Here is a 14,585-nt window from a genome sequence, read left to right on the forward strand (position 1 = left end):
TATTTATTATGTGTTATAAAATTATTTTTTTATTTAAAGTTTTTATTTCAACACTAAAACGATATACCTAATAATGTGCAAATATGTTATGTTAGTCAGACATGAAGCTGAGCATACGACATAAAGCTTTGAAATGTGATTTTTATCTGTCTTAGCGTGTTTTTTGCGTATTGTATATTTCTCACAATGACTTGGTAACCTTGTTCTTAGTTTCGAAGATCGAATAGGTTCGGCAGTCTCGTGTCTGCCGAACCTAATCGGTCCTTGAATTATTTCTACTTAATGTCCCTAAGATTAATTCTACCTTTTTGTCTACCTGTCTCTATGCAATATAAAGATCGATCGTCTTTTAAGCTAATGATTCCCGAAGTCATGCAGGAAAAAGTGAAGGTACGAAGGGATTTACGAGAAAATAAGAAATCTCTCTTCTCGAAACAATAGATCAATTAAAAATTAATTAATTGAAGTAGATTAAAATTTTAACTACAAATATTTTAGATAAACTAAATGCTAAAACCTTATAGAAATCAGGGTTTCAGATAAAAATATGATAGCGGCGGCGGAAACTCAATACATGCAATTGATTTAAGTAGAAGTAGTAAATTAGTCGCAAACATCCAAATGAAGAAATGTATTGTTGTATAGAGCGCTACTTGGATTTTTTATGGATCCGTCCAATACAATTAAAAAGAAATATCGTTAAACAACTTGAAACTCAAAGCTGCAAGTGACTTCTTTAAGACAAACGATGATAGGAAAAATGTTTTTCGGCGTTTTACTAAGGGACATCTTTCAACGTATCCACTTGTGTAACATAATATATTTTACTGCAACTGCTTCTTTCAGTCTTAAAGTAAAACCAAGAAAACTCTTGTGATGTTTATTTTTAAAATATTTTCGCTAGCGCATTATAAGCCAATGCGAGTTTGAATGAAGAATGAATATTATAAAGCTTTCCTGTCTTATGCTCTTGTTTTTTTACATGCTCATATTGGGTTTAAAATGTCTGTTGACAACAAGTAAGCAATTCATTCAAATCGAAACTTTTTCCTTGGAAAAAACTAAATTAATTCTATTTTTTTTTATTAATCTTCAGATACTATTTAGATTACATATATTTGCTTGGTGCTTGTGAATAAGAATTAAGTATAATATGTACATGCAAAAGTAAAGGTTAAAAAGTAAATCTTTTGTAATTTATTTGTGCACTTTTTCTGAAACAAAGGTCTAATCTTACTAATATTATAAATGCGAATTTTTAAATGGATAGATGAATGGATGGATGTTTGTTTGAAGTTATTTGATGAAATTTAACACAGATGTAAAGCATAGTCTGGAAGAACACATAGGCTACTTGTTAAGTTTTTTTTTAATTTCCCGCATACAGAGTCGCGGACAAAAGCTATTATAATATATAAAATAAATAAAGAGTAACAATAATATTTTTACATTTTATTTTAAAAATAAAAACAGTACAAGATTTGCATAATTAATAACAGTATTATGGAGTACAGATATATTTTTATATTGCTCGCGAGGTTAAACCTCATCTCTGGGTAAGTGGTAGTTAATATTATTTCGCCACTTCAACTTTTTATTGTAGTAGTAGGTGAGACAAAGCGGGGATTTTCGGTTTTACTGGAGCGCGGCAGTCAAACATAAACTTCCCCACCTTGTACCCAACCAAGTAATTTTACCACAATTGAAACGCCCCATAAAGAGCCGCGCTTTTAAGATAGCCGGTAAAAATACTAAGTAAAACGAATCGGGTGTTAGAAATACGGAAACACGTCAAATTGAGATACGGTGGATTAATTACAATCAGAATAGTCTACATTTCAAATTTTAGCCCTCTTGACAACGTCATGGTGGGGTTTTTATCCTTGCAACTTTGTGACACTGCTATTAGAAAATATCTATATCTAATATCATAAGAATATGTACCATGCAAATTGACTAATTAAAATTAAGAATTTTAGTTTTAAACTGACGCGCTAGACCATTTATCACAATGCATTTTTTTTATTTAGTATCTTAAATGGCTGCCCTAAATGCGCGGTCTTACATGAAGCATTTCATTTAGGGAAGGTGTTCTTGATTGGAGGTTTATTGTCACGCTCGAATAAATCCAAAAATCCCTGAGAATGTCTTTTTTCATAAAAAATTACTAATAAAATAATGAATGGTCACAATTAATTTTAAATTTAAAACGCGCGCAGCATCGCCATTAGCTCATTAGTTGTCTTGAAAAATAAAGTGGAACGTTGTTTTACTTTAGGTTATTTTAATAGATTCATTTTATTTAAAATGCGTCGTGGCAGCATTGCCTCCATTTCTATGTGTACCACGTTTAGTTGCATTCATATTCTGATAAGTACAAATATAAAGAAGCAGAAATTCGAACATGCAATAATTTGGGTCCATATGCAGTATAAAAGGGTACACCTATTTTCCCCGAGGATCTGTATTCTGGATCCTACTGCGGTATCCAAACTTTATGGCGGTTCGCATTATCACATGAGACGCTGAGTAGCACAGTTGTGTCTTCACTAGGCGTCATAAAGTTTGAATCTTACATTATTAAAGTACGTAGCCAAAGGTATGGCATTAGCCATGTGGTGGTACTATGGTATGACTTTTTTATTCATGCTTCAGCCTTAATGTAACTTAGTAGTTCAATAAAATGTATTTAAGATATATTTTAAAAGTCTATTGTGTAAAGTTTAAGTCGCAGTGTGTAATTTTATTTTATTTTATCAGGGAGTGGTTCAGCTACCATGACCATGGCATGGCTCAACGCAACTATGGAGGGCTATTCTAACCGCACATATTCACCAATAGCGCTAAGCCAAGAATGGTCTAGAGTTAGTCGTTTGATGTTCGTGTTTATTCTATGCGTCTTCGGAACAATAATGAACGGCTTCTTTATTGCCTCCTTTTTCGTTGAGAATAAACTTAGTAAGAAAGGTGAGTTTTTGTTCTAGTCTTGTATTTATATTTCCGTTTTATTTTTCTAACAACTACATTAAGATGATAAACGAAAACTTTGTATCCCTTTTTAGAGTCTGCGCAGTCTAGAGATTTTTTTATCGCCCGATAATATGATCGGGTTGGGTTTTAACTGTGCACATTGGCACAAATAAATAGTCGGGTTGGATGTGGGTGCATACACTAGTTACTAGACAAACAATCGGCCGACTGTTCTCAAATAATTTTGTTTACTCTTCGAATTTAAAGACAACGGTCGCCTAAGTTATTAGTAATGAAGTTTATTAATAAAATACTTGGGTTGTTGAGAAGGCCGTATCAGTATTGACTATTATGTGACTTCTGTTTAAAAATGATATTAATAAAATTGACATGATCTCTATATTAGCGTGTTGATATACCAATAAAACCAATAAACATATTTTATTAAGTCGTTTATTTCTATTCATATCAAAGTTTTCAGCACATAAAACCTGCTAGTTAGCTGTTATTCTATACGTTGGTAGTACGTATCTAATAGTATATTAAATTAAATAACGGTGGACGATTAGTAAACAACCCTAGTTGGTTTTCAATTTTATAACATAAAGATAGCTGTTTATTGTTGAATTATTATTTCCATTTTTATACGCGCACATCAATACCGTACCAAGCGTCGCAGTAAATGAACTTAATTGCAAAGTTGGCCGTCTATACTATAGGCAATGTACGCGCGGCCATAACACACCAACAACACTAATCAAGCAGTCAGCCCATAGTTGGGCGATTATTTAATTTGAAGACAATCGTGGATACCAAATCGGTGAATTGTGGGCAGCTCCATACACGCTCATATTGATTAAGCACACGATCAAACTATCGGGAGACTACAAGTCGGCGCTGGCTCTTAAGGAAATCGCGTAAACATTTGAATGTGAAACTTGAGACAGTTAAAGTTAATGTGAATAAAAAGAGTATAAAGATATTTTAATAATTAAACATTTTTATGAATTACGGTCGATTTTCAACAATAAAATTTGTTATAATAAACGAAAATAGTTGATGTACATGAAATATAAAAAAAAGATATAACACACAGACACTCCAATTTTATTTATCTGTAGTAAAAGACATTACAATACGTATTAATATAAGTATCATGAGATACGAATTCTACGGTTGTAGTGCGTTACTATAATGTGTTTAATATTCTGTAAAAAAAATACGAAAAAAAATCGGAGGATTTAAAATATGTTTGAATTTATTATTTATTACATTAAACTTAAAAATGGAATAAAAGCGAATGAATTTAATTTAGTTGAAAAGAGCGAACGCCGGGTAGTTATTTTTTAAGTCAAATTACACCGTTATTTGGTTTAAAATGCTATAAAATTCAGTGGAACTTTAATAAAAATGTTATTGTAATGCAACATATTTTGGGTTAACAGGTAATGTGTTCTTGGCTTTGGTTGGAGTAGCGGACTTTATGATCACTGCAGGCGTCATGCCTGTGTCTGTGGTGGTTCTGGTATCGGGCCAATATGACAATCCAGATGTCTGCCACGCTCTTCAATTCATAACTGAAGTATCTACCTACACATTTACTATGTTCTTCATGGTAAGCTTTAAAATATATTTAAATTTAAATAATAAGTAATTAAATTAAATTTTTTCTTTAGACAAATACTAATAATTTTGTAGAATATTTTTTATTATGTAATTGTATACGTTATTTTTTCAAATATCCTTTTATTTTAATACATTGACTATATTAAAAGCACACGGAGCTAAGCTCGCGGCAAGGAATTAAGAAATTTTTCTGTAAGCGGAATAGTTAGCACCAGCGAAGTATATTATTTTATTAGCTATGTCGATGGTAAAATGAGTTGCGCGATTTCCTTTGGTCGCACTGTAGCCCGCGTAGTACTTATGTATTTCGTCGCGTCATGTCGCTCTGCTTTATTTTAATATAATAGGTTTTTAATCACAACAATGTTAAATATTTTAATTGTCTACAGTTATCGGCGATTGAGAACTACTGCCAGATGGGTTGTTCATCAGCACACACTCGTAAGTTTGTGAACTTGGCCGTCAATCCCGGGATTCTCCTGGTGTATGGCGCCAGCATTTCTGCTTCTGCTTACGGAGTGTACAACGGCTACGACTACGACTATTGTCAGCGGCTCCATCACGGTCATTACAACTTCAGAGCATATACTTTAATATTTTTTCATTTTGTTCCATGCATTATAACTGTGACGTTCCTTCTAATATCAACACTTCATGTAAAAAAACACGGCGTTGATGAAATTTATTACAGGCGTTCCCAAAGATACGATGACGACTATTGTCGGTCTATTTTAAATATCTTGACATATTTCCTATACATTATTACCTGGACACCCTACTTGATCATTATTTATCAGTTTCCTAAAACCTCAGACTCGAAGTTTTATCAGTACGCTTGGCTAGGAATTTGCAGATCCGTTTTAACTAGCATCTTTTACAGTACTTTGAGTAGCGATTTTCGACGAGCTTACGGTTTCCTCATTAATTACTGCTTCTGCAAGACCACTGTGTCAGGCTCATACTATTCGCGGAATCGAAGAGCTGCGAAAGCGGCTGCTACCAACACGGGCGTTAATGTCATGGCTCAAGACCTTAGCTCTGACAGATCAGAGTCCCCTCCAAGGGAGAATCTAGAATTATGAGCGCCTGCTTCACACCAGTACAGACGCCCGCACCCGTCTGTCAGGTGTAACCTTCCGCCACCCGATTATAACGTCACTAAAATTTACATACAAATCTATAACAATAAGAAGTCTTATTTATATGAAGTATATTCTCCTACAAATTCGGATTCTGAAACGGAAATAATATAAGCGTATTTTTAACATGTGCGTCCATAATCCTATACTCTTCTAGTCTAATAATAAAAGCTATCTGTGACTTGAGTGTAATTGTAAATGCTTCATTATGTAACTAAACCTAAACAATCTACCAAATTATTTACAATTTAAGATGTTGAGAAAAACATTCCATTTACAAATTATATTTTTATAATTATATATTATTTTAAATATTTCCTAACTGGTTTCCACTGCTACACACATAAAAACATGTTATGTTTTTGTGTGTTTGGGCAGTGCAAAGTCATTGTTAAATAATTGTGTAAAATATGTTGGATCACATCATTAAGTCACTTGATCTCGATATATGTATACGAATACTTACTGTTCTTAAATATTGATTTTATTAGAGTTGGTATGAAGTGCGGTGTGCAGGTAGTGTGTTTTCACTACCGAAACACGTGTGCAAAATATATGGTCATTTCTATAATTTCCTTAGAAGAACCAGACATTACAAGATTGATTTTATACGTGTTACGACAGTGTAAACTCACGAATATAGAAATATATAATTCATATACTGTAGTATTTACATTATATATAAATCGAATACATTAACGAGTATATATTGAAGTAATCTGTGTATACACTGTCTTGTATTTTTTTCTTAACCGAAGCAACATATCTTTATTTACTATTCATGGTATGAAATTATCTAAATAATATTTAAACATATCAGAAACCTAGATCAAAATTTCACATTTTTGCATTTTATTATAACTGAATTTGAAACTTTTTTGGAAAAAGGGTAATTATTCTAAGGACCATCATCGGGTAAACTGAGACCATCCTTAAAAATATAAAATATTTTCTTGATTATAATATTTATTTCATATTCTATACAAACACATAATTTAACGATTTATATATAGCAAATGAAGGGTCCTATCTAAAGCTTTAAATTTAATTTAGATTTTTCTGAAAAAAAATTAAAGAGAAAATTAAATTTTTTATTTTTGAATTTTCAACATGTTTAACAGATGGGAATAAATTTAATATATCAGCGATCGGTCGTGAATACCGCACGTTTGTAATTTGTATTGGCAAATCGTACATCTGGAAACTTTCGTCATTCATAATACGATTCGAGCACATATTGGTTACACCGATGTCAGCCATTGAAATGTTTAGAGACCTTAGTATAAAGCAATAGGCATAAAGTGTCGGAATACAACAATTCATTTTGTGAATGAATTTGTTAAAGCAATTACAAATGGGCGAAATTCCATATCGTTCAACGATCAAATACAAAACGTTTTTATTCAACAGTAAACCTTTTTGTAATGTAAATACGGTCAGAAAAATTCACAAAATATCTCTGTTCTACCCAATTTGTATATTTTTTAAAACACGCGATTGACATACTCCTATTTTCGATTGCATTTGAAGTGTAATATGTGATAAATGTTTAGTTCTTTTTCTTTTTTTAAATACCCGCTATTTTAGAGGTTGACTTTATGAATGTTAAATGTTAAAAAGAGTCTTTATCTTAAAAATATTGTCTTCTAATCTCTATACTTTGGATTGGACGCACAATAGCTTTTAAGAAGTCTATTTTCAAGATTGTATTTATAGAGCATAAGCCAAATTATTTAATAACCTAAATTTAACATATACATTTGAATCGCATAAAAAAGTGTCTGCATGAAAGACGGATACCGATTTCGCGCAAAAATAATGCATTAAATGCATTTGCGCATATAAATTAACTTGAATTACAGGAAAGTTTGTTCGGCACCCTCCTTTGAGATGGACCAATGATGAAGACTGTGAAATGAAAAGTGAAAGATGTTTGCATGCGAAAAGCGGAGGGTTGCATTGCGAAAGGTTTATGGATGTATTTGTAAATTAACGTACATATAACAGGCCCGTAACTTTGAATGATAGGCAGTTGTTATGGATGCCTGCTCATCTGTTGCGTCAATAGGTTAGAATATATTTATTACTACGTTATATCACAGTAGCCAAAAACTATAAGAAAATACAAAAAAAAAATACAAAAACTATAAGAAAATACAAAAAAATACAAAAACTATAAGAAAATACAAAAAAAATACTAGAAACGAAAAAAAATTACAAAAGATACTAAAAACGCAAAAAAAAATACAAAAATTACTAAAACTAAAAAAAAACACAAAAAATACAAAAAACAAAAAAAATTAGCTGTAGTGTAGAAGGTAGAGGTTTGACATTGTTACAGAGTAATTTTAAGGAAGCATTTTGACTTGCATTATGCGACGTAATTTATTTAGTAATAGTGAAAAAATATCGCTAAACAATCACGATGACATTGCAATGAATTGGACATTTAGATAACGCGTAAAATGAATGACCTGGACTCGAAAATGGATAACTGTTATTCGCAAATTAACATGAACAATTTTAATTTAAGTATTATCAAAAAAAAAATTTAATAGTAGACGTATTTGAAAATTTTAAATCCTACGGTTATTTTACAGTTATTGTTTTCTTTGGAATGTTTTTAATAATTTATTTACAAATAATTGAATAATCCTAAACTGTTCTTTTGATCATTTATTTTGATTTAAAACACGCAATATTTACGAAAAAAATAATTATATTTTTGTGTTTTTTGTTTTCATAGTTTTGATTTAATTTTAATTTATTTAAATGGTTTTATTCAAAATTAAAATACACTTGATTTTTTCAAACCTTGAAAACACTTTTATGAATAGAGTATAAGTGAAGTAGTTGTAGACGTTGTTATAGTAGAAAGCTTTGTAAAATAGCTTATATTAACATTAGTCTGGGGAAAAGAAATCCATCGTTTTTGGCTGTAGTCATCAATATCTCGTAAAATATTGATTATGCTATTTTAGAGTTTTATGATGGTTATAAAGATGACAGTTAACGGTAAAAAAAAACATTTAGCCGATCTTTATTTAGTTCTTTAAGAAATTTTCAAATTGAACGAGTACAGGCGGGATAAATATTTTTTTTCATCTTAAAGAAGATTAAACATATGCTTTCATCAAAGATAGTGATAATGGAAAGAAAAACAGGTTGCTACTGGCTATAGGTGGTTTCAAGTGATTGAGAGTGGATGCAGATCATTGCAGGTTTATTCTGGTCGTTACAGGTCCTTTCTGGTGGTTGTGGGGGATTGCAGGTCGTTGCAGGTAGATTCTGGACGTATAAGAAGGTTTCTGGTGGCTTTGGGTGATTTTCAGGTGGATACATGTACGGGGAGACAGGTAAATACAGGTGATTGTAAGAGATTGAAGGTGGTCACGGGTTATAACAGGTGGGAGATGTTTATTTTAGGTGACTTCAGGTAAGTGCAGGTGGATGTAGATCGTTGTGGGTAAGTGCAGGTTCATCTGAACCTGTGCCGATTGCAGGTAAATAACTGCTTGTGGTTAACTTTTGGATGCATGTACTGAGGATAAGTGCAGGTATATACAGGTAGATTCTAGATGTTTGTAATTATTTGGAAGTAGTTGTATGTGCTAACAAGTAGATAAAGTAGTGCAATCCCAAAATTACAATTCCTGTCCAGGCCTCAAGTTTGTAGTTTGGAGAAGAATGCAAGACCCTTTACCAATACCCAGCTCCTTGGGCGCGCCCTACCTACCAAACTCCATATTTCTCTTTAAACGAGGTAACACCGGCATGCTAACAAGCTGTCTGGACCGCGTGCGATGCATAATTTTGCACCTATCCATTCAATGCAACACATACAATCGCGTCTAGCCAACTAGACCACGTACAAGTACTAAAATACATGCAAACAAAAATAATATCAATTACAATTACGCATGAACATCCAAAAAGTCTCATAATTCATGTCGCAAATGAAAGGAATGAGTTAATTATACGATTAAGTACTTAAGTATTAATCGTACTGCTAATAGCACAAAACTGGTTCTAACAAAAAGTTCTCAAACAAAATTAATTTTACGAAATTATGTTACTTAACATGTTTTTATACCGCGCGGGCGAAGTCGCAGGCAAAAGCTAGTGTGTATTTAATAATAACTTGTATATTGTTCTTTGATTTTTCGCTTTTTAAATAGTGAGAAAAACTGTAATTTTAGTCGCCGTTCGAGATGGATTAAGACTTTTTGTGGCGGCGGGGATGCTTCCGCGGCGGCGGGGATGCTTCCGCGGCGGCGAGTGTGTGTCGCGGCGATTGCAAGATTGCAAGGCGGGGGGTGGGGGATTAAAGGGGGGGGGGGGTAGTGGTGGGCGATTAAAGGGGGGGGGGGTAGTGGTGGGCGGACGAGGAGTAGATTATGTACGAAAACCCTAATTCGTTAAAATACTTAGCGAATAACGATTTACAAATTTGAGAGACGACAGAAGGAACCCTGGCACTAGCACCACCTACTTAGAGCTTTCAGTTTTTTCCCCCATTAATAGAACGTAATATTTGAAAACAACACTAATCCTGTTTGATCACTGGGCCATTGGGATTTTTTTCCTATTAGGTTTTTTGATTATGATATTGTATCAAATAAGTGTATTTTGTAACGCAGTTTAATTTTAAATTTCAATATTTGATTAACGTATAAATTTGCTAACGACAAAGGTTTGCCTTTACCCGACTGTACACTAGTTGTAAACATTGTAATTGTATAATCTGCTTGACATTTTACTGGTCATGAATCCTTCCTTACTAATATTATAAATGCGAAAGTAACTGTCTGTTTCGTTTTCACGCAAAAACTACTGAACTGATTTAAATGAAATTTGGTAAAAGATAGTCTAGAGCCTGTAGCCACTCTTCAACGAAAAAAAAAGATTGTATGGGGTTGAAAGTGGGAGTTAAAATTTCTATGGAACTACCGTCATTTTTACAGTTAGAAGATTGAAACTCACTTTTTATGCTGTTAATTTAATATAAATCGTGGGTGCCAAAATTAAAGAAATAACAATAGGGAATGAAAGTTTGTATGAGAACATGTGAGGCTTATGGCTTATGCTTTGTTGTAATATTTTATAATTTTAAATAAAATAATTAGCCCCAGTCATTACAAATGCTACCCGAAGACAGTATTTCACGCGGATTACCCCATTCTCTTTGAAAAATTTAAAGAACAGTATGTTTTTGAAAGGGTGTTATGGCAGTAGGAACTCATGTCTTATGACACTTTTTTATTAAACTTGTGTTTTAATCGTTCGAAGAAGTGGCATTACATTTTTTTATTTTCAATTACATTCTTACAGGACATATCCGTCCCTTAAGTATTTTTCTATTTTAAAGTAAATTAAACATTGTTTTATAAAAAAATAGTCACGTAAATATTTATCTGAGATTATTTTTTTATCACAAGAATAAAGACGTCCGTGGTGAGTAAACAGCAGCGCGACTGTGCGATCGGATACGAATTGACACATCTCGACAATGTCAAGTAGTAAGAACTTTTCTTGTCACGATTATGTCTAGAGTTATTGGCCATCACATGTCGCTTTGAAAACTCATCAAACATCTCAAAATATATTTTTGCAATCCATATTTTTGTTATAAATATGTTATATCGTCCAAAAATAGTACCTGGTCCAAATTTTTATAATACAAGGTAATAAGTTAATTATTTTTCTAATAATTTCTAATAGAAAATTTAATATTTCCAAGAAATAGAAAATTCATACAGGATATATGGGTATTAAATAAAAAATGAATATTCCTCAAATTTTGTAAGTGCTATTTTAGTTAAAATGACAATATATTTTTGATGAGAATGATTGAGATTTGATGAGAAATGGTGCGAACGATACCACGCCTGTTTCCTTCGTTAACTATTTTTATATACAGGTATTTCTAGTATATTTTAAAACTTACATTTTACTGGAGACTGTTAATCGAGATAAATATACAAAAGAACTTTCAAAAAGTAATTGACCAAAGAGTATAATTTGAATATTACATAATTTGAATTATGATTCTCCTATACTTATATGATGTAGCGTTTTTATCCTAAATGTATTATTTATACAAATATTTTATTTACATATATGTTTATATTACTGTTAAATTATAACATGTTATACATTTCTTAATAAGTTTATAACCAAAGATATTACTAGTCTGGTGGTAATTTAGTTTCAAACGTTTTATTTACAAATTTTGTTGCGAACTATAGAAATTATATTGTCATAGAAATTGTATGAATGTTTAAGATATATTATAATAGGTTGGCAAAAAAGTAATTTCGTTGTGAAATTAAACTCATTTTTTTTTAAGATTTTCAATTGATGTGTTTGATACATTTAACTGTATTTGTCTCACACTGTTATGTTGGCAATTCGATTGAATATAGATCATTTTGACAACTTCAAAACGACAAGAAATTTGGTCATCTTCAATGTACTAAAATGAGTCGAAATTGGTAATTTTTCAACTATCTTTAAGCTCTCATTCGCACGGGCGCATTTTTGACAACTTCAAAACTCGGCGTTAGTGGCTCTCGGGCGACAAACGTTTCAAAAACACTCTTTTTCAGTTCGCCCAAAAAGCATTCAAAAAGCAACACTTTGCGTCAAAAAATGGTGCATTCGTTCTATTTGAATGCTTTTTAACGCGTAAAAAAGCGCCCGTGCGAATGAGGGCTAAACTGGCAGTTTTAAATAAAATTACACGGAGTCATTTTTATACCAAAATCAAGGAGAGAAAACTTTACACTAACAAAAAAATCACAACACAAAATGTTATCTGCGGTCTCAAACTGAACTTACTTTCTTGCCAAAAATTTATTTCCTTTTTGTAGCTGTTAATAAATGTATGTTTAAATAATTAATGTATCATGCGTTTTAAATAAGATTGTACATAATATCATGCCGCTTTGTGACATCATAGACCATAATTTGAAAAAATAAGGAAAAATATTGTAAAATTACCTGTTTTCAAAATAATGTTATCTACAGTTTTCTTAATAAGCAAATTGTTCAGCGCTCTGATAATGATTAGAAATTATAAAATTGTAAATTTACAAATAAAAGAACTTTAATCTTGTTTATTTTAAGTCTTAGCATAAATTTTTCGGCACTAATTATTATTGGCTTTAATCTGTGTACGTCATCGGTGCACGAACAGCTTCAAGAAATCTACGTGTTGCTGGCTCCAATGCAAAAATTGTCACCGTTACAAAAATAATAAGATATCGCACCGCTGTCGACTGCTTGGAACTGTTCGTGCATGGCGTTAAACTTTAAATTGAAAAAATAACATTTTTGTAAATGATTTTTTTGTTAAAACTTTTCAACTAAACATTCTTATTTAAAACGCATTTAGAAAAATATTTAATAAACTCTATGTGTCACACAAAGAAGTTTTATTTGTACCTTCATTTTGATCACCAACTCAAATTGTAAAAAAAATCTCCCATGATGCCTAATTAACTGCAAGGTATGATAATTTATGAAAATGTAAATGTATGTATTTGTAAAAAGACAACTCTGAGAAAAGAGGATAGGAAAGGATGGGAAGGGGAAGTGGATTTGGCGGAAGAAAGGACGCACAGGAAATATCCTCATTCTGTGCGTCCCCTTCTCCGTTAATTAAAGGTAGGCAACGCATCTGCATCTGCGGATGTCTATGGGCTACGGTCGCCTCGCTATTGCGGCGAATCCAGGTGGCCGTTTGCTCGTTTGCCACCTTATGATATAAAAAAAAAGAAACGGTGGTTTGGTAAATTGGTACAAGAAAAAAAAGTTTTTTATTTTCTTCCTTAAAAAATTTGTTCAAAATATCAGCCCAATAAAATCACCAAAATACTTTCATGTATATTGGAGTATTAAAATGGAATAATAATTAATTTAACTTCAAACGAATCCAATACCAATAGTTAGGTAAGTAAATCAATTTGAAAAGCACATGGTCTTCAGAATCAATGGATCAAAACGTCGTTAAATCGATAGTTGTCCGTTTACCCTAGTGTTATATTAATCTTGTAAATATCTTATTTCCGTGTAGCGAGGCGTTTTTGTTGAATGTCAATCGTCATATAGCCTTGCTCAACAGTGTTTTGGGTTACGAATTGTAACGGTGAAAGGCGGTCGCGAAGTGGGGGCAGCGCAATCCGCGCCGACTCCGACCGCCAGTCCACTCGGCCCCGCGCGCATGACTGTTACTCACCACTTGAACCCGGATCTCCCGCGCATATATCGTCTTCAAATGGGAAACTTTTACTTTCGAAGGAAATTATAAATTCAAGGATCTCAGTGCCAGTGTACGTGCTTGTGCTTTGCAGAATAATATGCATAAGTGACGGAATACTTTTGACATATAATTTGTTATGATAAAAAGAGACAATCGTAAAATGTTTCTGTGTGTATGTCTCATTATTTGGAGCGCTGCCCTCGTGCCGGCTCTGGCCCAAGGTGAGTCGAACAATGAAAATATTACTCCTTCCTTTTGTAATGCGAAAATATTGAAAGTATGCGCACAAGTTTCTATTTGTCGGACTTTTGTTAGTCGGATAATTGAAGGAAATATTAAGCTTACAAAAACAGTTTTTACGTTAAGAATAACCGGTTCTTAGGTTTTATAATATCACAAAGCTTATAAATGTAGGTACATTGGAGATTTCTCGACTCATATCGTTCTTGTTACTGCCTTTAGCCGAACTACACTTTTGTGAAAAGTACAAACGAGATTTTCCTGAAATAGATAATAATTTACTTTTTGAATAGATTATTAAATCTGTCAACGTATAGACAAGGATAGATATTAAAATGCATACACCA

The 14,585-nt window shown here is 32.4% G+C and overlaps 2 protein-coding genes across 2 annotated transcripts in view; both read left to right on the forward strand.

The window, feature by feature from the left end:
• Positions 1 to 2,613: 2,613 nt before the first annotated feature.
• LOC106717003 (melatonin-related receptor) lies at positions 2,614 to 5,678 on the forward strand. The gene is made up of 4 exons (XM_014510689.2): positions 2,614 to 2,629; positions 2,761 to 2,967; positions 4,416 to 4,585; positions 4,986 to 5,678. Exons 1-4 carry the CDS (start codon positions 2,614 to 2,616, stop codon positions 5,676 to 5,678), a joined length of 1,086 nt encoding a protein of 361 aa, XP_014366175.2.
• Positions 5,679 to 13,951: 8,273 nt separating this feature from the next.
• LOC106717297 (CUB and sushi domain-containing protein 1) overlaps positions 13,952 to 14,585 on the forward strand; it is a 51,648-nt gene continuing 51,014 nt past the window's right edge. Inside the window, exon 1 of the mRNA XM_014511121.2 lies at positions 13,952 to 14,219. Coding sequence (XP_014366607.2) covers positions 14,135 to 14,219 — 85 coding nt within the window. The 5' untranslated portion in view covers positions 13,952 to 14,134. The remainder of the gene's footprint in view (positions 14,220 to 14,585) is intronic.

The sequence above is a fragment of the Papilio machaon genome, chromosome Z (genome assembly GCF_912999745.1).
Source record: "Papilio machaon chromosome Z, ilPapMach1.1, whole genome shotgun sequence".
Classification (NCBI taxonomy): domain Eukaryota; kingdom Metazoa; phylum Arthropoda; class Insecta; order Lepidoptera; family Papilionidae; genus Papilio; species Papilio machaon.